General features: G+C 46.5%; 1 protein-coding gene across 1 annotated transcript in view; it reads left to right on the forward strand.

Annotated features, from left to right (window-relative positions):
• Window positions 1-19208, forward strand: part of RABGGTB (Rab geranylgeranyltransferase subunit beta) — a 35289-nt gene extending 16081 nt beyond the window's left edge. Inside the window, exons 5-9 of the mRNA XM_089692182.1 lie at window positions 1016-1068; window positions 6441-6551; window positions 8673-8798; window positions 11107-11256; window positions 15933-19208. Coding sequence (XP_089548308.1) covers window positions 1016-1068; window positions 6441-6551; window positions 8673-8798; window positions 11107-11256; window positions 15933-16073 — 581 coding nt within the window. The 3' untranslated portion in view covers window positions 16074-19208. The remainder of the gene's footprint in view (window positions 1-1015; window positions 1069-6440; window positions 6552-8672; window positions 8799-11106; window positions 11257-15932) is intronic.
• The last annotated feature ends 6199 nt before the right edge of the window (window positions 19209-25407 follow it).

The raw sequence follows: 25407 nt of genomic DNA on the forward strand, positions 1-25407 counted from the left end.
GATGGACACTGACAGGTGGCACTGCTGGGGCTACACTGATCATCAAGGCACACTGATCATCAGTCCCCTGATGATGAGTGTACATGTCCCCTCTGAGGAATGCCGATTACTGGCTCTCCTCAGCGTGACAGCTCGAGAGGAGAGAAATGCCGATAACCGGCATTTCCCTGTTTACATGTGATCAGCTGTGATTGGACACAGCTGATCACATGACCGAGCCGACATCTTTGGCTCTTTCCGTGATTGGTGATCCGCTGTGTCCGAGGGACACAGCGCACCGCTGATTGCCGCACTCCCTGAGACGTGCATGCGCGGTGAGAATGGGAGGACGTCATATGACATCCTCCCAGAACGAGAGAACCACCTTGCGTCCGTCATATTACTATATGGCGGGCGGGAGGTGGTTAAAGTAGCAAATATTATGCTATTGAGATTGTTTCCAGGCTCTCTGGTAATGTCCTAATCCAGTTATTCTAGTCCCAGCTGAGATTTTGAGCCCGGGTTCAAACTATGCGGTGCAAATTACATGCAAATGTCTGTGCGGTGTGATTTCAGCCATACATTTTATATGGCTCAAATCGCATCCGAACCAAAAAGGTACAGGACCCTTTTTTAAATTCGCACCTGAATCACATCACATGGTTGTTCTCACCCATCCGATGCGATTTCTGGAAATTGCATCGCATTTTGTAGTATGTTTCATTAATTTATCATTGACACCTGCACCAAATCACACGAATGCAATGCGATTGCAATGCGGTTTGGGAAATGCACATGATTCGCAGCGTTTCCCACACCGCATGGTGTGAACCCGGGATTAAGTTTTAACATGTTTTACAGTTGTAATGTACTTTACATTCCAGTGTGTTGTTTTTTTGTTTTTTTTTTCTCTCTCCCATCCCATCAATTTTTTTTTTCTCTCCTATCTCCCCCCACCCACCCCCGACTGCCAAAGACTGATTTGATCTGTAACATAATATACATACCTTCTAACTAAAATTTTTCTTTTTTTCAGGGGAAATAGACACTCGTTTCTCTTTCTGTGCTGTAGCAACACTTGCACTGCTGGTAGGTTTAAGCTATGTGCTAAATAATGATTCTATTTTCTCATTGTGTTTGATAATCTGTGGATCTTGAGCTACTTTGGAACGAAAAGCCCCAGCAAAGTCAGAGTGTCTGTAATGGACAAGGTAACTGTAGTATATTGCTTAGGTACAGCGCCTGGAAAGGACAGCTACTTGAATATATCACACAGGTATGGTGTCTGGAAGGGACAAGCCAAATGTAGTATATTACACAGGTACAGTATCTGGAAAAGTCAAGCCAACTGTAGTATATTGTTCTGGTAAATTGTCAGGAAAGGACAGGGGGACTGCAATATACTGTACAGGTACCATGTTTGGAAAATATGAGCTGACTGTAGGGGATCATGGGGCCCCTGTGTCCTTGCCCAAACTCAAAAAAGCCTATGAAAAAGGTACCAGGGGCATCTCATGGGGCCCCCTACTGACCTCGGGCAGTGCCCGAGTGCTCGAATGGTCAGTCCGCCCCTGTACTGTAGTATGATGCATGGATAAAGTGTCAGGAAAAGGAGACGCTTCGGTTCAATCCCTGCTGTTGCCAGCAGGTGGCAGATGCTGCTAATTGTATTCATCTCTGTAGCTGGAAAATAGTTTGCTAGGGCTGTAGTAAACTGCATTGCCTTCTTAAGACCATCATTTCATCATTTATTTCAGGTACTTATATAGCGCCATCAATTTACACAGCACTTTACATATATGTTGTACATTCACATCAGTCCCTAACCCTCAAGGGGCGTACAATCTAAGGTCCCTAACTCACATTCATACATACACATATTAGGGCCAATTTAGACAGGAGCCAATTCACCTACCAGCATGTCTTTGGAGTGTGGGAGGAAACCGGAGTACCTGGAGGAAACCCACCTAGGCACAGGGAGAACATGCAAACTCCAGGCAGGAGGTGCCATGGCTGGGATTCGAACCAATGACCCTAGTACTGCCAGGTGGAAGTGATAACCATTTAGCCACTGTGCTGCCCATGCATTTTCATGATTCATCCTAAAACATGGGATTTAACCACTGAAATACCAGGCACTTTCACCCCCTTCCTGCTCAGGCCAATGTTCAGCTTTCAGCACTGTTGCACTTTGAATACAATTGTGCGGTCATGCAACACTGTACCCAAATTACATTTTTTTGAGACAGAGCTGTCTTCTGGTGGTATTTAACTGGCTGCTGACTTTTCATTTTTGCACTTTAGACTGAAGAACCGCTTTACAGGCTTGAATTTTAATAGCTATCCTTAAAACTGATCTCCTGGCAAACCGCTAAATACACAGATAAAAATGTATATGGGAGCTGTTTTATGTCCTAGAGCAGGGGTAGGCAACCTGAGGCTCTCCAGCTGTTGTGGAACTACATTTCCTATGAGGCATTGCAACATTACAAAACTGACAGTTACAGCTATGACTTGCAGAGGCATGATGGAACTTGTAGTCCTGCAACAGCTGGAGAGCTGCAGGTTGCCTACCGCTGTCCTAGAGGATTTGTATATCTGTCCATCCAGTCCTGAGATTTACACAGCATACCCTGTCTGGCAGAGTCCAAGACCGGATATTTCTCTGCTGCATTTGAGTAACACTTCGGGTTCATTAACAGTAGCAGTTTGAGAGGTTGTATACCCATGAGGTTAAACCACATTTTTCCTGCCCCGCCACCAGACCCTCCCCCCCTTTAGCTGTGGAAGCAGCGGCTACGAAGCTTTGCAGTTGCAGCAGGAATTTATTTTCCTGTCGCTTGCAGTGAGTGCCAAGCGCAACACGTTAAAGTGAAAGGGGCTGCTTTGCAAGTGCACGGTTCAAGGGGTTAAAGCAAGTGGTAAGGAGGGGATATAACACCTCCTCACTGCCTGTCAAATGCTCCAGACATGGATCGCTCTTCAGAGACTAAAGTCCCTACAGGTCTTCTACCTCCCCTACACTGAGTGGACAGTGAAAGGAGAAGCAGCAGACTTATGAGCTCATCTCACAATCACTTTGCGCTGTGGCACACCTGAGTAGATGCTTGTGCTGTTTCTCCCTCTCCCAGTCTGAGCTCTGCTGTACAGGGGCTGCAAAGGGCTGATACCAGGTTAAAATTTGGTACGTGGGTACATCTGAAGATGCATTACTGAATGCAGAGCTGCATTATTTTGTGTATCTATCTGCAGTTCAGTCCGTGTTGTTCGTTATCTGAATGAAGCCTATAAATGTACTTTGTGTAGCATCTGATAAAAGAGAATTTGATGAACAGAAAATAAAAAAGGCAACATCCCACTGAAGGTAACCTTTCACCCTTGTGCTGTATCTGTTCAGTCCCAGCAGCTGTTACTGTTTGTAGATAACAAATTGGCACATATTTTCCAAGTGTTGCCAGGAGCTGCGTGATGAGCAGACAGGGTTGATAGATACCAGGAAAAGTGAGGAGCGCCGAGAAATTCTTTGTTCAAAATTTCCACAAAGGCTGCAAATGCTTGTAGAACTGATTCTCCAGACAGCTGCCACCATATCTCAATGCTGTGAGTAAGGACTTCATTTGTTTACAAAAAAAAGAGTAAATTCAGCAACATTGATCCCAAGATCCATGTGCATTTATTTATTTATTTGCAGTAAAGTCTGCAGAGCATTGCATCTGCGGTCAGCGTGTTGCAGGTGCCTTACACAGGCGTTGCATCTGCGGTCAGCGTGTTGCAGGTGCCTTACACAGGCGTTGCATCTGCGGTCAGCGTGTTGCAGGTGCGTTACACAGGCGTTGCATCTGTGATCAGCGTGTTGCAGGTGCGTTACACAGGCGTTGCATCTGTGGTCAGCGTGTTGCAGGTGCGTTACACAGGCGTTGCATCTGAGGTCAGCGTGTTGCAGGTGCGTTACACAGGCGTTGCATTAGCGGTCAGCGTGTTGCAGGTGCGTTACACAGGCGTTGCATCTGCGGTCAGCGTATTGCAGGTGCGTTACACAGGCGTTGCATCTGCGGTCAGCGTATTGCAGGTGCGTTACACAGGCGTTGCATCTGCGGTCAGCGTGTTGCAGGTGCGTTACACAGGCGTTGCATCTGCGGTCAGCGTATTGCAGGTGCGTTACACAGGCGTTGCATCTGCGGTCAGCGTGTTGCAGGTGCGTTACACAGGCGTTGCATCTGCGGTCAGCGTATTGCAGGTGCGTTACACAGGCGTTGCATCTGCGGTCAGCGTATTGCAGGTGCGTTACACAGGCGTTGCATCTGCGGTCAGCGTATTGCAGGTGCGTTACACAGGCGTTGCATCTGCGGTCAGCGTGTTGCAGGTGCGTTACACAGACGTTGCATCTGCGGTCAGCGCGTTACACAGGAGTTGCATCTGCGGTCAGCGCGTTACACAGGCGTTGCATCTGCGGTCAGCGCGTTGCAGGCTCTTGCAATGTCTTCCCCCAGTCTGTTTTGTACGGAGGTATAAAGTTGCTGTCATGGGTCTGCAGAAACTGCAGTAAGACTACATGGAGGAGGAACTGCCCCTGCGCTCTGCTGCAGTGGAAGATGGGTCTTGTAATTCAATGTAAGCAGTCTCCACACAGCAATTAAAGGGTTACATCACCTTTACCAAAAATCTGCAGACAAGGGGCCCCTGTAGATGAACATAAACTGTGTAGCTTTAACCCCAGTTAAATAATGCCCTTGCTATAGGTGTAGGCCATTTACGTACCTCCAAAAGCCTGGTCAAGAAACTCCCTGAGATGACATCATACCATCCTGCCTTCTTGCTAGGACTTTGCTAAGATACTCCCAGCTGTTACTGCTCCCCTCCACCAGAAGGTGTAAGCTAGGAGGTGGAGGCTATTTTACCTCCCAGAGATGGCATCATCCCATCCTGCCTTCTTGCTAGGACTTTGCTAAGACACTCCCAGCTGATTCAAACCCCATCACGTGCGCTCTTTCCCTTGTAACATGGACCACATGTCTGGGTGTTTGAGAGCTCACTTCTTTGATGGGGGCAGGCAGTGACAGCTGGGAGTGTCTTAGCAACGTCTTAGCAACAAAGCAGGATGGGATGATTCCATCTTAGGGAGTTTCTCGACCAGGCTTTGGGAAGTATGTAAATGGCCTCAACCTCTTTTGATGGTGGGGGTGAACAGTAACAGCTGAGAGTGTCTTAGCAATGTCCTAGCAACAAGACAGGAGGTATGTAAATGGCCTAAACCTTTTTGGATGGGGGGGGGGGTGAACAGTAACTATTGGGATTGTCTTGGCAAAGTCCTAGCAACAAGGCAGGAGAGGATGATGCCATCTCAGGGAGTTTCTCCATCAGACTTTGGGAGGTACATAAATGTCCTACATCTCTTTTGATGCTCAGTGTGATTAGTAACAGGTGGGAGTGTCTTAGCAACGTCCTAGCAACAAGGCAGGATGGGATGATGCTATCTCGGGGAGTTTCTTGACCAGGCTTTGGGAGGTACGTAAATGGCCTACACCTCTTTTTATGGTGGGGGTGTACAATAACAGCTGGGAGTGTCTTGGCAACGTGCTAGCAACAAGGCAGGACTGGATGATGCCATCTCAGGGAGTTCCTTGACCAGGCTTTGGGAGGTATGTAAATGGCCTAAACCTTTTTGGATGGTGGGGGGTGAACAGTAACTATTGGGATTGTCTTGGCAAAGTCCTAGCAACAATGCAGGAGGGGATGATGCTATCTCAGGGAGTTTCTCCATCAGACTTTGGGAGGTACATAAATGTCCTACATCTCTTTTGATGCTCAGTGTGATCAGTAACAGCTGGGAGTGTCTTAGCAACATCCTAGCAACAAGGCAGGATGGTATGATGTCATCTCAGGGAGTTTCTCAACCAGGCTTTGGGTGGTATGTAAATGGCCTACACCTATAGCAAGAACATTATCCAACTTTTAGTCAAAGCTGCAGTTTTTTTTTTTTACCAACAAGTTCCCTTTACCTGCATAGACCGTTTTTTGGTAAAGGTAAACTAACCCTTGAAATATAATTTAGACTTCAGCTAAATTCAGTAATTACAGCTCACAGACCGATGAAGCTCCCCACGATTCCAGTGAGGGGGAAGGTATTCAGAAATCCAACCATGCTTCACGTTATGCCATCAATATGATTGTTACATGAAGCGTGATCAGAAACGTTGGAGTTGCCTTTAAAGCTGCTGTCTCATTGCAGATTTGGATTTTGGTAACATTTATGGCTGATTACCTGCATGTTTAACGTTTTTGAAAATTATCCCAATATAAGATACTTTAAAATGAAGTGAGCTGTGATATTTTGTAACACGCAGTTGGCATCTGTCTTGTAATTACATAGAAGAGAACTGTTTTTTTCCTTAAAATGCCAGCTTACATAAAGCAATAGACTGCTCAGCACGTAAATGTCAGTTTTGTTTGTGCTCCTGCAGGGGAAGCTGGATGCTGTGAATATAGAAAAGGCGATAGACTTTGTTTTGTCATGTATGAACTTTGATGGCGGTTTTGGCTGCAGACCCGGTTCAGAGTCCCATGCTGGACAGGTGAGATACTTTGGATTTTTCAAGGTGACATATTGTTTTAATTGATATTCCTTATTTATATGTAGTTTGCTTTTAACTGCAAGTTTAAAGTGTTACTAAACCCACACCAGGGGCGGACTGACAACTCATGGGGCCCCCGAGCAATAGGGGATCATGGGGCCCCTGTGTCCTTGCCCACACTCAAAAAAGCCTATGAAATCACAGACTCCAGGGTGGTCTTGGGGTGCCTAATGTAACCAAGTATTATCAGGCGAGCCAGATTGCCCCGCTGTCTATGTTGCATGCGTCTTCTGACGTCCCCCTTTGGGTCCTGTTGGAACTACCTAATTGTGCCCCTATCGCAACGTCGATGGCTATGGCTTCCCCCGGCCCTGCGCCCTATGGCACGGAGTCCGATGTTACTTCATGGCTTACAAGTCTGGGACTCGGTACGTTAATCTGGTGGCCTGATGTCACCTTTTTTGCCTTTGCTCCCTCTTTTCCCACCGGGTTTGGATCATCCGGGGGCGTTTTCTTGGTGGGTGACTAATGGTTTTTCGCAGGTGCAGCGCTTTTTGATTTCTCGGTCCTTTCCCACCTGGAACTCTCTTCAGGAATCGCGAAATGTCCCTCCCCGGCGGAATTCTTTCGATACCTTCAATTGCGACACTGGCTGCTTTCGTTGCGGAGCACTTCTGCTTTCCCGTACCAGGAATCTGCCTTTGAACAGCTTTGCCAACAGCGTTCCGGGCGCTCCGGGCCTTATATCCCTTCTTTATGCAGCTCTGAAAAGACGCTCGTCGCCTACTTCTCTTTCATATGTTGTTCAGTGGGAGCGCGACCTGGGAGTGGCTGTGGATCCGGAGGACTGGAATAAGGCCTGGTCATTCATAGCTAAATGCTCATTTGATACGACCACGCTGGAGGCAGCCTATAAGGTATCGTTTCGGTGGTATTGGGTTCCGGCTCGGTTGGCCCGGGCTAACCCTGCCTGTAGTGATCAATGTTTTCGGGGTTGTGGCCATCGTGGAGATGTCTTGCACATCTGGTGGTCATGCCCGAGACTGTTTCGCTTTTGGTCTCGTGTGTTTGGCCTCCTTTTCACCTTGTTCCATCTCTCCATACGCTGGGATGCCCGGTGTGCCTTGCTTCATTGCCCCATACCGGACCTCTTGGCTCACCAGCAGAGGTTGGCTTCTTATTTGTTTTTATCGGCCACTAGAACAATTGCCCAGGCCTGGAAGAGTCCGTTTGTCCCTCTTCAGGGGGTGCAGGATCGTATGACTACTATGATGCTCAACGAGCAGATGTTGAGTATCCGCAACGACTCCTACCGTAAATTTTTGAAAATATGGGAGCCGTGGTTGCAATATGCCTTTCCCACACTCCCCCCGGCTAGCCTGGGGATGTAATGGCGTTCGATACTGGCGCTCTTGGACCCCTGCTTTTTGCCCCCTTTTTTTTTTTTCCCTTTCTCTCTCTCTCTGTTTTTGGTGTGACTGGACAGCTGCCTTTAGTTGTTAGAGTCAGTTGCATTAATGTTTTGTATCTTATGTGCCATTGATAGCCCCTGCGTGGGCGTACCTTTTGCCCTGGCGTTAGGGCACTGTTTTCCTTTTATTTTGCAATTTTTTTTTCTGTGCAATTGATAGCCCCTGTGTGGGCGAGTTTTATTGCCTCTGTTTATACTGTTTAAAAAATTAATAAAAACCATTGGAATATAAAAAAGCCTATGAAAAAACCAGGGGCATCTCATGGGGCCCCCTACTGACCCCGGGCCCACGGGCAGTGCCTGAGTGCTCGAAAGGTCAGTCCGCCCCTGCCCACAACAGTACAATCAGTCTGTATATGCATGCTTGTTATACTCATTGTGGAACCTAAGGGGTTAATCCTCCACATTGTGTAAAAAGGCTGTTTGATCCTGTCTTCTCTGCCCCTCCTTGTAGAAACTACCACCTGATACAGACTGAATCCATAGTCACATGCTTCATATACGCACACAATGGAACTTGTTGCGCCCCCCCCCCCCCTTAGCACAACCTTGACATTTATGACACCACTGTTATCTTATTAACATTACTTTGCCTTTGTATATGTATGGTTCCCGTAGTCCTTGTATAAACTTTGTGTTTGTAATTCTAGATCTATTGTTGCACAGGATTCCTGGCCATCACCAACCAGTTGCATCAAATCAATGCTGATTTACTGGGCTGGTGGCTCTGTGAACGTCAGCTGCCATCAGGAGGTCTCAACGGGCGACCAGAGAAGGTGGGAATTAACAAAGCAATTCTTGTAAAAGGGGGTGCATGCATGAATATTTTTCAAAGTTAAAGTGGAGCTCCAGGCTCCCCCAAAAAATGTAAAGTCAGCAACTACAAATCCTGTACCTGCTGACTTTTAATATAAGGACACTTACCTATCCAGGGATCCAGCAATCTCCTTATCCGAGCCGATTCCTCAATCGGCTTCGGGTGCAGGTTTCGGCATCTTAACCCCTTCCCGCCGGCGCCTCCCGGCCTTTTAAGAGTTTCAGACGCCGGGAGGCGGGGCTTGGTTTAGGGATCATGTGCCCGCCTTGACGCGTCGTTACGGCGGTCACATGATCGGGAAAGGTCCCGATCGAAAGAGCAGACCGGGACCTTTCCATGAGTACCGGACATGTGCGCGCACTGTTTTTTCTTACATTAATGCAAATGTGCGGCCGCTCAGCGTCTAGGCCCAGACACCGGGAGGCCGCACATTTGTGTGCGGCCGGCGTAAAGGGGTTAAGTAAGGAAAACTAAGTGAAGCCTAACCGCTTCACAGCCAGTATCCTACTGCTCATGTGCAAATCGCACTGCACTTTGTGAATGGTCCTGCAGTCTTGTGGGAAGTGTCCCAGAAGGCTGTGGGAGAAGGAGGGGCCGAACTTCTGGCTCCGATAGCCGAAGCAATCTGACCCAGAAGTGGGAGTGGGTACCTGTCTAAAACAGGTACCCTCTCCCCCCCCCCCCCCCCCCCAAAAAAGCAGAAAATGTGACAGTGGAGGGGAGGAAGATACAAACAAGTGGAACTTTTTGGTGAAGGTCTGCTTTAACCACTTCAAGTCCGGACACTTTTACCCCCTTCCAGTCCAGGCCAATTTTCAGCTTTCAGCGCTATCACACTTTGAATGACAATTGCGCGGTCATGCAACACTGTACCCATATGAATTTTTTAGCATTTTTTTGAGACCGATAAAGCTTTATTTTGGTGGTATTTATTCACCACTGGGATTATTTTTTTTGTTATGTAAATTAAAAAGTCCAAAAATTTTGAAAAAAAGTGTTTTTCTTATAAAATTTTGCAAATAAATAGTATTTCATCATAAATCTTGGCCAAAATTTATTCCGTTATATTTTTAGCAAAAAAAATAACCCAAATTAGTTTATAACCAAAAATTATAATTTTTTAAACACTTTTTTTTTTTTTATATTGTTTATTTTTACATATGGTCACCCTAGCAGTACAGTGTCACCATGGTGACACACTACTTGGGGGTGATGATTTTTTTTTTTTTTTTTTTACACTGATTGCTTTTACACCCATAAAGGATGCAAAAGCAATCATTTCTCCTTCTCTCAAGCTGCAATATTGCAGCCATTGAGAACTACTGAGTGAGCGGTGATTGGTCACAGCTTGTAACATGGTACAAGGCTATTGTGTATAGCATTGTACCATGTGACCTCTGTGATCATTCACAGATTTCACACGTAGTAAGCAATGATGTCACAAGTGACATCTTGCTTACTACTCTGCATGTGATCACTGATTGGCCAATCGGTGATCACATGATCGGGACCTCAAACAGAGGTCCCGTCCGATGATCGGTGTTCCACTGTGTCCCAGCGTGACAGCTCGAGAGGAGAGAAATGCCGATAACCGGCATTTTCCTGTTTACATGTGACCAGCTGTAATTGGACACAGCTGATCACATGACCGAGCTGACATCTTCGGCTCTTTCCGTGGATCGGTGATCTGCTGTGTCCGAGGGACACAGCGCAGCACCGATCGCCGCGCTCCGGTAACCGCGCATGCACGGTTAGAATGGGAGGACGTCATATGACGTCCTCCCAGAACGAGAGAACCGCCTTGCGTCCGTCATATTATTATATGGCGGGTGGGAGGTGGTTAATGAGCTATTCATTTTATCTTGTTCTTGTTTGGAGTTCTACTTTAAAATAAAATCTGAGAAGGTACAAAACCTACATTGTGTGTTTCCACAACGCTGTGAGCCCACTCACACATGAAGAACAGACGGATGGTTTCCAAATGGCATGCTGCTGCTGTGAAAGGAAACCACAGTAGTATATTTAGTCCTGTGATCGTCAGATTGCTGAAATGAGCTGCTGTTGATGGGTCGTTCTTGGCAAGGAATCAGTCTGTTAATTTGCAAGTGCTGCTAAAAAGGCTGTGTCAGCAGAACATCGCCGTTCTTTCAGGGTTTTTTTTTTTTCTTCTTTTTAATTACTGTTTATTACATTGACTTGTTCTCAGAACTGCTGAATGATGGAGCTGTGCGTTCACCTATAACAGAGACATTCAATGTGTATTTCAGCTTCCAGATGTGTGCTATTCCTGGTGGGTCTTGGCCTCCCTGAGGATAATTGGAAGACTCCACTGGATTGATAGAGAGAAGTTACGCATGTTTATTTTGGCCTGTCAGGATGAAGAGACGGGAGGATTTGCAGACAGGCCCGGTGATATGGTAAGCAAAGTGATAGGGCTTGTGTGACCGGGGAGCAGGAAAACCAGGTGGTTGAGCTGCGGTTTTACTGCCCCCGACTGCCTGCATGGGCAGTGACATGCAGCCGATTATGGCTGTACAGATGCCATGGGTGCAACGCTGTGCTTGGCTGCAAAAATTAAACAGCATGTTGCTTTCAGTGGATGTTGGCACCACTGAAAGCATCTAATGCATGTCTGTGGGGCTGCGTTTTGGTGTTAAATCAGGCAGTGAAGGGGCAACCTATTACTTCCCCACCACTGGTGAAATGTCACTGAAAAGCAATCCGGGTATGGATCACTTTTCAGAGGAGCGACCGTCCTCGCTGCACATCTGAACACGCCCTTAGGTTCCTTTCACATGAGCAATCCAATCCGGTTCGCCTGTCCCTTTTTCAGGTGGACCTGATCGGACCCTCCATTCATCCATATGGACCAGCAAGTGTAAACTGACTTGTGTCTGGTTACACCCACCTACCTGGGCATCTGCCCCCCTCCCGGATTGGATCGGGGGGCAGTTGGGTGTAAACGGACAGCGGAGTCAGTTTACTCCCAGCCGCCTACAGAGCAGAGTGGGCTGTGTCCACATCCGCTCTGCATAAACTGAACGGACACAGACCTGTCATCCACCTGTTCTGATCCAATCGACGAGCGGTTCCCCTGCTGATCAGCTGGAGTCTGCCTCGTGTGAAAGGGGCCTTAAGGTGACCACACACTTGCCAGTAATTTCAGGAAATGCTGCCTGCATCTATATTTATTGGGCTGTGTAGTGGTTAATTAGAAGGCAATACCCAGGGCTTTCAGGGTCTGACACCCTCTATTTTACACATTAGAAACTCTTTTGGGACTTGGTGACCATTCTTCTTCTTCTTCTTCTTTTTTTTTTTTTTAATAAAACTGAGCAAACACAAATGCAAGCATGCCATGTCACATGCCAGCCAAGTTGGCTGTTGTGATAGACTCTGGCATTGTAGCAATGCAATAATGCCTGGCCAGATTTCCCATCACCCATCACTGCTGGAAAGCCTAAGCTGGCCCAGATTTTTTTGCCAATTCTATACAATAGCAGAGATTCTGGGTTCATGTCCTAAACAGAAGATATTTTTCATGATGTTTTCTAAGAACCTTGATGTTTGTCTTTTTCACTGAATGGGTGCCAACCCTCCAACAATATATAGCCTGAAGGAATGCAGTATGATTCATTTTGTCCAGAGAACTAAAAACAAGCATAACTGTCTTTTACTGATTTTTTTTTTTTTGTGAATTTAAAACTTATCTGAAGCCCCCAACTTTCTTGTTTCACTTTGGATTGAGTAGGAAAATGGTTAAACTGCAGTGATATTTTTTTTTTTGCCATCTGGGTCTCTATGGGGAGATTTCCCTTTACTTCCTGCCTTGCAGACTCAACAGGAAGTGAGACGATTTCTTTCCAATATGAGGGACACGTGTCCCCACTGGAAGACTGGGGACGCAGATTGCAATTAAAACCTTTCAGGGATTCTATCCCCTGATCCCTCTATTCAACACTAAACAAAAAGTGTTGCCTTTTAGTCATACATTATGTGTTGGCCAATCAGGTTATTATTGTCTCCTAGATTGTAAGCTCGAAAGAGCAGGGCCCTCGAACCCCTCGTGTATTGTATTGTTTCTGTCTTGTCTCATGTTCTGTCCCCCTTGCTATTGTAAAGCGCTGAGCAAACCGTTTGGCGCTATATAAATACTGTATAATAATAATAGTTGTTCCTGTGTTAAATAAACCCTGTCACCAACCTTAAACAATAGCAAGAAAAAAACACAGATATATTGAGTATTTTAACTACCTCCCGCCCGCCATATAGTAATATGACAGGCGCAAGGTGGTTCTCTAGTTCTGGTAGGATGTCATATGACATCCTCCCATTCTCACTGCGCATGAACGGCTCAGGGAGCGCGCAGCGCGGCGATCGGCGGTGTGCTGTGCCCCTCGGACACAGCGGATCATCGATCATGGAAAGAGCAGATGATGTCGGCTCGGTCATGCGATCAGCTGTGTCCAATCACAGCTGATCACATGTAAACAGGGAAATGCCGGTTAAGCTGGCATGCTGACAGCTCGAGAGGAGAGCCGGTAATCGGCTTTCCGCGGAGGGGACATGTACACTGATCATCAGAGCACTGATGATCAGTGTGCCCTGATGATCAGTATAGCCCCAGCAGCGCCACCTGTCAGTGTCCATCAATGCCTTGTGCCAGTGCCACATCAGTGCCTACCAGTGCACATCAATGCCACATATCAGTGCTCATCTGAGCTGCCTTTCAGTGTCACCCATCAGTGCCAGTCAGTGCTGCCTATCAGTGTCATGTATCAGTGCTGCCTTTCAGTGCCCATCAGTGATGCCTGTCAATGCCCACCAGTGCCACCTATCAGTGTCCATCAGTGCCCATCACTGCAGCCTCATTAGAGCACATCAGTGAATGAGAAAAATCACTTATTTACCAAATTTTATAACAAAAACTAAGAAAAAAAAAATTTTTCTTCAAAATTTTCAGTGGTTTTTGGTTTGTTTAAGAAAAAATAAAAAAACCCAGAGGTGATTAAATACCACCAAAATAAAGCTCTATCTGTCACAAAAAAATGATAAAATTTCATATGGGTACAATGTTGCATGACCGCGCAATTGTCACTCAAAATGCGACAGCGCTGAAAGCTGGAAATTGGCCTGGGCAGGAAGGGGGTATAAGTGCCCTGTAGGCGAAGGGTTAAACAATTGCAAGAAAAAGGACAGATAAATTGAGTATTTTAAACTTAAGCAGGCCATACATTTATACATTTATTTTCCTGAAACCACGGGTTGCAGGAAAGAAAATCGCTTGGTTTCCCCCATCAACACAGTTAGTGCTGATGGAGGGATCACTCCTGCAGTGTTGTGTTCTGCCAGCAGGAAGCCTTCCCTGCCAGCAGAACACAAATGTACAGCTGCCTGCAGCGATCAAAATTAAAAAAGATCTCACAGGCTGGTTGTATTGGTTGATTGATGGATCGACTTCAGTACAACCAGTCTGCCTATAAGTGGATCGAATATCGACCAGTCCCTGCTGAACTGGCCAACAATCCATCCATCTATGGTCGGCTCTACTTCGTGTTTATTTTTCATAAACTATTCATTTACAAAGGGCCTCTGAACTTGCTAGCAAATTTGATTTACTTCCGAAGAGTCCATTCCCTGACACGGTCCCTTTCCTACTTGCATGTCATTGCCCTCTCTTTTTCTTGCAGCGTCTAAATACCCTCTGTGCTGGCCCAGCTCCTCTGTCCTTCACATCCCTGCATAAACATTTATATAGCTGCCGGGCAATGAACAAAGGGGAATACGATAGTGTCACTTGAGTGGCAGCTCTGAGTATGCTGAGGCTGCTGACATCACATCCAAGATGGCGACACCCAACAGCAGTCTCAGAGCTTTTGTACGTCTACACAGGGGAGAATTTAACGGGTAAATAACATACCTAAAATATGTTCTAGATAATATAAACGTATGAGAAGATTGTTGTTGAAATGAATAGTGTGGCTACAGAGTCCCTTTAATATAAAGCTGACTAAAATATCAATCCAGGAACTGCCTTCCCCCGCACGACAGTGTCACCGAATTTGCCTGATCATTGCTTCCATAATTCAGTGTTTAAATATTTATACATAATAATAATAAAATATTAATGCAGAACTGGTGGAAATAAACCGCATAACTCATGGTGGGCAGTTTATTCGCATTGTATTTATTAGTATTATGATTCCTTTCTATTCCATGCTCGCTGTATATTTGCGGGTACACGTTAAAGGTTCTTCCTGTTACCTGCACTGTCTCTGGAAACTGGTAAAAGCTATTCTTTGATATCACCGTGGTGCATAATGACACCCCCCCAGCCCTTTTGTTAGAAGCTGCTTTGATTGTATGTCCACTGGGTTAGACAACCAGTGAAAAGATGCTTTCTGACAGCTGCTTCTTGGAGACTTTTATCAAGGGGAAACTTGCACCTGTTTTCAGAGGCTGGAAGCTAGACATAGGAGCAGCTCCGAATTTATAGACAGAAAAAAATAGCTATTTTGCTTCTAATGTGTCTCCAAGAAGCAGCTGTCAGAAAGCATCTTTTCACTGGTTGTCTATCCACCATACTGCCCCGTACTACATCACTGACCTAATATCCAAGTACCGCCCAGCACGCACACTCCGCTCCTCACAAGACCTCCTTCTCTCTAGTTCCCTGGTCTCCTCCTCCCATGCCCACCTCCAGGACTTCTCCAGGGTGTCACCCATCCTCTGGAACTCCCTGCCCCAACCCATCAGATTATCACCTACTCTCCTCTCCTTTAGGCGCATCCTGAAAACCCATCTCTTCAGGGAAGCCTACCCCACCCCCTGCTAACCTGCCGACCTCCTCCACTCTTCCTACCACTCCATCCCCAACAGCTATCTCCTCCTGTGCCACCATCCCCTCCCTCCTAGATTGTAAGCTCCAAGGAGCAGGGCCCTCGATCCCCTCATGTTTTGCATTGTATTGGTATTGTTCTGTCACATGTTCTGTCCCCCTTTGTAATGTACAGCGCTGAGCGAACCATCGGCGCTTTATAAATACTGTATAATAATAATGAAGAAGGAATTAAAGCCGTTTTTTCTCTTGCAGGTGGATCCGTTTCATACACTTTTTGGAATTGCTGGGCTGTCGCTGCTGGGAGAGGAAGGCATCAAACCCGTGAATCCAGTGTTCTGTATGCCTGAAGAGGTCCTGCGTAGAATTAATGTACAGCTTGAGCTAGCGAGCTAGAGTCCACAAGGAGAAGCCTTCTAACCATCAGCTGCTAGTGTTTCCTGCCCTCACACAGACATCTTTGCTTTCTGCCCAGTTGTCTATTGATCCGTTTACATTTCCGCAACGAGGTGATAGCCATTGTCACCTCATCTTTAGGGTACATACTTGTCCTACAATGCAGCCTCCAAGCCTTTGCCAGTTTTTTTATTTTAAATAAATCTTCTCAAATTGTTTTAAAGCTAAACTCCGACCCTTCCCTCAAGAAAAGGGTTTCTCAACCAGGTTTTCATGGAACCCCAGGGTTCCTCCAGAGGTTTCTAGGGGCTCCTCCAACGATGAGCAATTCCGGCCTTTCAGATAAGTTCCCACTGACACCATTGATTATTCTAGCTTTCTCTAAGGGGCTAATTCTTCCCAATGTCCACAAATATAACGAGCATTCTTCTCACTGACCATCACACTTCTGTATCATGAGTTGAAGATAGTCATTTTTGGCAGGGGTTCCCTGAGACCAGAAAGTTATTTTGAGGGTTCCTCTGTATTGAAAAGGTTGACAAAGGCTGCTCTAGAAGTTCTACCCAAATGCCACTTATACCCATCCAAATCCAGTCACATGACATTGGGGTACCTAGTCTTCTCTCCTCTTCCATGCACAGGAGATGAGGTCCTTTGGGGGGGGACACTTCCTATTAGCTGAGCAGTGCTAGGGTCCTCTCAAGATCCAGAGAAGAATGGTGCTGGTGTGAAAGACTTAGGTGACTATAAAAACCCCACAAGATAGTTAAAAAGGGGTTAGGTGGGGGTTGAGATGTAGGGAAGGTTGATTTTTGCCTAGAGATGCACTTGAGCATTGACTGCATATTTCTAGGGCCTCATTCACAAAGGCGTACAAACCCATTTACACCCTTTGCGAAGAGCCGTCTTCATCTGCATTGGATGCACAGGTGATTTCTGCAGCAGCCCGTTTAAATAAATAACAGGCGGGAGGCTGTAGGGACCTGCACAGATCTCCAAGCACATCCCTGCCTGTACATCCATGTGGGACCAATGTGTGGATCAGAACGCATGCAGACTGTGTTCTGCTTCGTGTGTTGGTCCCTCACAGGTGTACAGCCGTGGATGCGCCTGGAGATTTGTGCAGCTACCTACCTGTTGTTGATTTGCATGCGGCTGTATTTAACCCCTGTGCAACCTGATCAGGGGAAGACGCCCTTTGCACAGTTGTGCAGATCCGTACACCCTTGTGAATGGGGCCTGTACCCATCTGTGATTATTGTTGCCAATAGCAGGTCTGGGCATTGTCCGGGGTCTAGCTTTTTGAATACAGATTATGCACACCCTGTTAAAACTGTCATTTAGAAAATTCACTAAGGACTCATTTACACTGTAGCTGGGGGAGGGGATGGGGGGTGTCTTAAAACCCTGCCTTTTTACAACCCCTTAACTGCCAAATGTGACCCATTCAAGTGAATGGGGCCATGCTGCAACCACCCCTGCAGCTGAGCACAATGTACGCAGATGCCACATTATAGTCTGGCATTAAGTGATTAAAACAGGAATACAGACAATACAATGCCTCTTCCCTGCCTGTCAAATGCTCTCTGAAGAGCAATCCGAACACGGGTCGCTCTTCAGCGAGCCAAGCAAGTGTAAACAATGCCTATGATCACAGCACTGCTACTGCTGCATAAGGACAGACTGGTGCTTCTGCTACTGAATGTGACAACTGAGTTACCCTCGGTTAAACACCGTCATGTTTTACAAGCCTTATTGCTGTCACAATGTATCTGTGTTGCGTGTTACATGCTTCGTGTGCCAGGGCCGGATGATTAATATTTAATTACATTGTTCAGAGTCGCTTACTGATCTCATTGCTTGCGGCAGGTTTTAAGAAATACCGTGACCTGCTAACCGGTCATGTGACTGCAAATTAGCAAGTCTGATGTGATGAAAGTAACAAATTTTCAGCTTGTAGGACGACACTTAAATATATTGTCTGCCGTTCTGTGTGTGCATTATATGTAGAGTGGATTAAAGTGTATGTATAGACAAAGGGTTTTTTTTTTTTTTTTTAATTTCGTGTAGAGTGAGAAAAGATTTGAACCCGTCAAGCTCCTATTGCTACCAGTGTCTCCACTAGGGAAATTACCCCCCCCCATTTATTCTGGTGACCATTGTCACAGAGACAGAGCTTGTTGCATTGCCATGTGCTGGGCAGCCTTGCCCCACAGTCCCAACACATAGATTACGGAGTTCTCCTTATGTCCTCTTAGTTTGGTTCACACTGTCCTATGGTGGTGCACGCTGAAAAAAAAGTAGGATATGCTGTACGTTTTTCATTGCAGCATGTTGCAACGCACTACAATGTCACACACTGTGGTCTAGTAAAATGAACGAAATAACATTTCAATAAAGTTAAAGAAAAAAAAGTGATGCATCACTTCTGTGCACTGCCATTGTGAATGGGCCCAAAGTGATGGAAAATCCAGACTATTACACCCCGGTCACACCGATTCGACTTTGAAAACATGTGACTTCACTGGAAGCCGCATGATTTCAAAGTCGGGTGTCATTCAGACTACAGGTGCAGCTTGCAAGACAGATGTTTATGCAAGTCTCCCCTGAAGTCGTGCATGCACTACTTTATAAATCGCTGCGGCTCCGACCAAGTCAGAATTGCACCGATCTAACCGATTTAATTGCGGACAATAGGGTGCGACTTGCTATGCAATTTGTAACTCTCATGACATGTCAAGTTGCACCCGGGGTGTTACAGTTGCCAGAGGTGGTTAGAAGTCTTCCAGTGTTTACTTGTGACAACAGTCGCTGAATTTCTTTTGTTTCCTGTTCCGACTACAGGACAGGAAGTGAAGAGAAATCCCAACAAAGGAGAACAGAGTATCCAAAAAAAGATGGGATTTTTCAGCCTTTCCCTACTGTATCTAGAACTGGAACAAAATGTTTTGGCTATACATACATTTTAAGAGGAAACGGTAAAGAACGTTTGTTCCCATTTCATGTATAGTTTATAATTTAATTTTTTTTTTTTTTTAATAAAAAATTGCACTGGTGATCTTGGTGTCAACATTTTGACTGATGTGTTACTACTAAGCCATGACAGAGAGTGCAATAAAGATGACAAATGGTAAACGATGGTGTGTATTTCTTGTAGAAATAAGTTTCCCTTGCTCAGGTTTTAATAGATGAACAGTGTCCCCTTCACACCGAGCTGGTCAGCTGCAAAGGGCCTGGGAGAGACGGGCAACATCTAGCTTCCCAAATGGCAGCCTGTTAGGTGGAATTCACACAGCGGTTTTTGCATGTTTTTTCAGGCATTTTTGGGCTGTTGTCCTACAGAGATGAGGAGTCATTGTTGGTGTCCATCAATAGTAGATCTAAACCTAACCACTAAGGGGTGATCATGGGTGTCCATCAATAGTATATGTAAACATAACCACTATGGCCTTTTGTCCAGCTATAGAGATGAGGAGTCATCATGGGTGTCCAACAATAGCAGATGTACACCCAACCACTAAGGCCTCTTGTCCACCTATAGAAATGAGGAGCCATCACTGGGGTCAATCAATAGTAGATATAAACCTAACCACGGAGGGGTCTTCGCTGGTGTTCATCAATACTAGATGTAAACCTGACCACTGAGGGGTCTTCGCTGGTGTTCATCAATACTAGATGTAAACCTGACCACTGAGGGGTCATCGCTGGTGTCCATCAATAGTAGAAGTAAACAGAACCACTAAGGCCTCTAGTCCAACCATAGAGCAGAGTACTTATCATGGGTGTCCAGCAATAGTAGATGTAAACCTAACCACTAAACCTCTTGGCCAGCAATAGAGATGAGGGGTCACTGCCATTGTCCAATAATAGATGTAAACCTAACCCTAACCACTAAACCTCTTGGCCAGCAATAGAGATGAGGGGTCACTGCCGTTGTCCAATAGTAGATGTAAACCTAACCACTAAGGCTTCTTGGCCAGCAATAGAGATGAGGGGGTTATCGCCGGTGTCCAATAGTAGATGTAAACCTAACCACTAAGGCCTCTTGTCCAACTATAGAGATGAGGTGTCATTACTGGTGTCCATCAATAGTAGATGTAAACCTAACCACTGAGAGGTCATCACTGGTGTCCATCAATGGTAGATGTACACCTAACCACTAAGGCCTTCTGTCCAGCTATAGAGAAGTTGTCATGGGTGTCCATCAATAGTAGATGTAAACATAACCATGAAGGCCTGTTGTCCACCTATAGAGTTAATGGGTTCTCACTGTTGTCCATCAATACTATATGTAAACCTGACCACTGAGGGATCTTCGCTGGTGTCCATCAATACTAGATGTAAACCTGACCACTGAGGGGTCTTCGCTGGTGTCAGGAATGGACTCGCCAATGGTGGTGGGACTCACCTGCCTTGTGGGCTGCAGTACCAGGGCTGGCCAGTGGGTGCTCTCAGCAGCCAGAAGCTCACTCCTGCAATCAAGCCATCACCTGAGGCTGATTGCAGGAGGTGTATTTAAGGAATGGCCAGGCCTGCAGTCAGGGCTTTGGTGTATTGTTCCCATGAGCCCCTGTACCTGAATCCTGTCTGCTTCCTGCCTGATCCTGACTCTGCTTGAACTCTGCCTGCACCGACCTCGGCTACTCCTGACCAATCTTCTGCCTACCTCCTTGTACCTTGTCTGCCCGTTAGCTACCGACCCGGCCCGCCTGACTACGTTGTGCTCTATATATATATATATATATATATATATATATCAGTTAAGGTTTGGGTTTGTTGCACCTTGTTGTACATATTTGTGTTAGTTTTGGGTTTGGTTTGTTGCACTGCGTTTATGTTGCCCTTAATAAATTTTATTGTTTTACACGCTATACCTGAAGTCTGTGTTTCCCTGGAGCCCTGACAGCTGGTGTTCATCAATACTAGATGTAAACCTGACCATTGAGGGGTCGTCGCTGGTGCCCATCAGTACTAGATGTAAACTGGACCACTGAGGGGTCTTCGCTGGTGCCCATCAACACAAGATGTAAACCTAACCTCTGAGGAGTCGTCACTGGTGTCCATCAATACTGAATGTAAACCTAACCACTGAGGGGTCATCACTGGTGTCCATTAATACTAGATATAAACCTAATCACTGAGGGGTCATCCCTGGTGCCCATCAATACTGGTTGTAAACCTAACCACTGAGGGGTCATCACTGGTGCCCATCAATACTAGATGTAAACCTAACCACTGAGGGGTCATCACTGGTGTCCATCAATACTAGATGTAAACCTAACCACTGAGGGGTCGTCTCTGGTGTCCATCAATACTAGATGTAAACCTAACCACTGAGGGGTCGTCACTGGTGCCCATCAATACTAGATGTAAACCTAACCAGAGGGGTCATCACTGGTGCCCATCAATACTAGATGTAAACCTAACCAGAGGGGTCATCACTGGTGTCCAGCAACAGTAGATGTAAACCTAACTACTAAGGGGTAATCACTGGTGCCCATCAATACTAGATGTAAACCTAACCACTGAGGGGTCATCACTGGTGCCCATCGATACTAGATGTAAACCTAACCAGAGGGGTCATCACTGGTACCCATCAATACTAGATGTAAACCTAACCACTGAGGGGTCATCACTGGTGTCCATCAATACTAGATGTAAACCTAACCACTGAGGGGTCGTCTCTGGTGTCCATCAATACTAGATGTAAACCTAACCACTGAGGGGTCGTCACTGGTGCCCATCAATACTAGATATAAACCTAATCACTGAGGGGTCATCCCTGGTGCCCATCAATACTGGTTGTAAACCTAACCACTGAGGGGTCATCACTGGTGCCCATCAATACTAGATGTAAACCTAACCACTGAGGGGTCATCACTGGTGCCCATCAATACTAGATGTAAACCTAACCACTGAGGGGTCATCACTGGTGTCCATCAATACTAGATGTAAACCTAACCACTGAGGGGTCGTCTCTGGTGTCCATCAATACTAGATGTAAACCTAACCACTGAGGGGTCGTCACTGGTGCCCATCAATACTAGATGTAAACCTAACCAGAGGGGTCATCACTGGTGCCCATCAATACTAGATGTAAACCTAACCAGAGGGGTCATCACTGGTGTCCAGCAACAGTAGATGTAAACCTAACTACTAAGGGGTAATCACTGGTGCCCATCAATACTAGATGTAAACCTAACCACTGAGGGGTCATCACTGGTGCCCATCGATACTAGATGTAAACCTAACCAGAGGGGTCATCACTGGTACCCATCAATAGTAGATGTAAACCTAACCAGAGGGGTCATCACTGGTACCCAATAATACTGGATGTAAACCTAACCAGAGGGGTCATCACTGGTGCCCATCAATACTAGATGTAAACCTAACCACTGAGGGGTCATCACTGGTGCCCATCGATACTAGATGTAAACCTAACCAGAGGGGTCATCACTGGTACCCATCAATACTAGATGTAAACCTAACCAGAGGGGTCATCACTGGTACCCAATAATACTGGATGTAAACCTAACCAGAGGAGTCATCACTGGTGCCCATCAATACTAGATGTAAACCTAACCACTGAGGGGTCATCACTGGTGCCCATCAATACTAGATGTAAACCTAACCACTGAGGGGGTCATCACTGGTGCCCATCAATACTAGATGTAAACCTAACCACTGAGGCCTCTTGTCCACCTATAGCGATGAGGAGTCATCATTGGTGTTCATTAATAGTAGACGAGAACCTAACCACCTGTTCTGAGGACTGGTTCAAACCACAATTTACCTTGAACTGGGTGATCTGCCCAAGAGACGTCAGACCCCATATAAGCTCCAAAACGTTACTGCAATTTCAGGGGATGTTTAGCCTTCTATTAGCTGCAGCTTCTTTGACAGTCGCACAGATGTACGGCCCAGAACGCAGACAATGTAGGCTTGATTTACTAAAACTGAAGAGTGTAAAATCTGGTGCAGCTGTGCATGAGAGCCAATCAGCTTCTAACTTCAGCTTTGGCAATAAAACCTGGAAGCTGATCTGGTGCAGCTCTGCATAGAAACCAATTTTGCACCCTCCAGTTTTAGTAAATCCCCCGTGTGTGTTTTGGGCCGTACTCCTGCACCACCATTAATTTGGGAGCAGTAAATGTGTCTAGGAATCTGCTGTACCCCAATTGAACTGAATGGTGCTACCTGTTTGCGGACTGAGCAAACATCCGTGTCCCCAGTGCAGGCAAACCATGGCCCTGATCCGGGTGTACTGTACCCTGAAGAACACCCATGTGAACGAGGCCTGACACTTGTCGCTGTGATTCCCGGGACACATACATCATGGGACAAATAGCTAAAAATGGCGACTGTCCGGGACAGTTAACCTACCTAGCGGTATTCCCGAGTGTAGCTCGGGGTAAAATTTGAGTACCAAGAGCGGTAACCCCGAGCTACACTCCGGCTTACCATGCGGCGTTGCTCAGGGAGTCCCTGCAGCACTTACCTTGTCCTTCGCTCCCGCGATGTGTCCCCTGCAGCGTCCCCGGCCATCTCCTCCGGCCGATGCTGGCATCCGGCTTCCGTGTTCCGGTCCCTGTGACGTCGGGACGTACGGGCGCCGAAATCGGTGGGAAATTTGAAATTTTTAAAAAATGTATTTTTTTAAAATGATTATTACATAGGAAAACATTGCTGTTTCAATGCATTTCACATACATATTGTCCCTACTGCTTTGTCCTGCGCCCTGCCTGCATTTTGACTGTTCTTTCTGCCTGGAAACTGGGAAAAGTCCATGGCGTCCAAAAAGCGTCCCTTTATGTCAAAAGCGGTTTTAGACCGGCTAGAGAACAGCGATAGTAAATCAGAACCACTTGCAGAATTGAGTGATAATGATTCGTGGGGGAAATTCGTCATCAGACACTGAAAACGATTTTGTGCCTTTGCTCAGCGATGTGCGAATTTGCCTCTGTATTTCAAATTTCAGTTTTTTGGTTTGATTATATTATTGAATTAAATTTATTATTATATTATTTTTTATGATTATTTATTAAATTATAATTTATGATTTCGTGTTTCAAATTTTATCATACCCGGGATGTTTAATAGACTCTTGTTCGGACAGATTTCAGTGAGTTATTCCTAAAAATTACAGGCCTACAATAAAAAAGCTACATATTTCCATGCAAAAAAATGGTACCGCTTTCAGCACAAAAAACGGAAATAATCATACCGCCGAGGTTAAGTATGTGACTACAAGTGACCACTCCAGCACACATTACACAGGCCGGGTCGAGTTGTCACCATCCTGGGAAAGGCCATGCATCCATCCCTGATAGGTATACAGACAAAATCCGAAACTATCAGAATGAAGGCTTTTATCATAAATGAAAGGTGCCTTGTCTGTGACACAGAGGGAGGGTGAGAGAACAATGCAAGGACTGTATTTCTGAAGTGATTTCAGGGCCGCCTCACTTCACACCTCTGACGGACCATTTCCCGCCATAACCGAGTGACGTCATCACTCACCTGGCAATGGATGGGTTTTCGGGGCCTTCTCACCCCACAGGGGGCTTCTATGATCCCTTTACACCGGGTGTCGCCCACCGCCCGACCCTCTTAAGCACTCCGCAGCCCATAGGGGGTGTCTTTGGCTCCCCACACCCGGTATCCGGAGCCTCACGCCCCAGGCCCGGGTATTCAGGAACGCCACCTCTGGTTGCGGGTTTCTGTGACACGTTAAGAAGCAATCAGGCGGGTTCCCGGTGTGCTGCACAAAGCGCCCCGAGCCCCATATCGGGTGTGTTTGTGACTCCACAGCCTGCAGGGGGTGTCTGGAATACTCCGCTCCGTACAGCGGGTTCTTCACACCCCAGAGCGGGTGTTTCCGGTACGCCACACCCCAGAGCGGGCGTTCTGTGCCGCAGGTGGGCGGTGCCGGAGAGTTCGGGCTCTTCCTGCTACTCTGGCCGGGAAACTCCGCCTCCATTTGGGCTCCTGAGGGCCCCATCGCCTCTAGGGCCCCACACAGAGCCGGGAGACCAGAGCCCCACCCCTGGGCCCCACAGAACACCCACCACAGGGGCCAGCAACAGTGGAGAGCAGACCAGAGGTGAGAGACTGCCGGGTCACCACAATGTCCTCTATAGAGATGTGGGGTCACCGTGATGTCTTTTATAGAGATGAGGGGTCACCGCGATGTCCTCTACAGAGATGAGGGGTCACCACGATGTCCTCTACAGAGATGAGGGGTCACCGCGATGTCCTCTACAGAGATGAGGGGTCACCGCGATGTCCTCTACAGGGATGAAGGGTCACCGCGATGTCCTCTACAGGGATGTGG

Source organism: Staurois parvus, unplaced genomic scaffold (assembly GCF_062004578.1).
Source record: "Staurois parvus isolate SC_StPar_1 unplaced genomic scaffold, SC_StPar_1.0 ptg000578l, whole genome shotgun sequence".
Classification (NCBI taxonomy): domain Eukaryota; kingdom Metazoa; phylum Chordata; class Amphibia; order Anura; family Ranidae; genus Staurois; species Staurois parvus.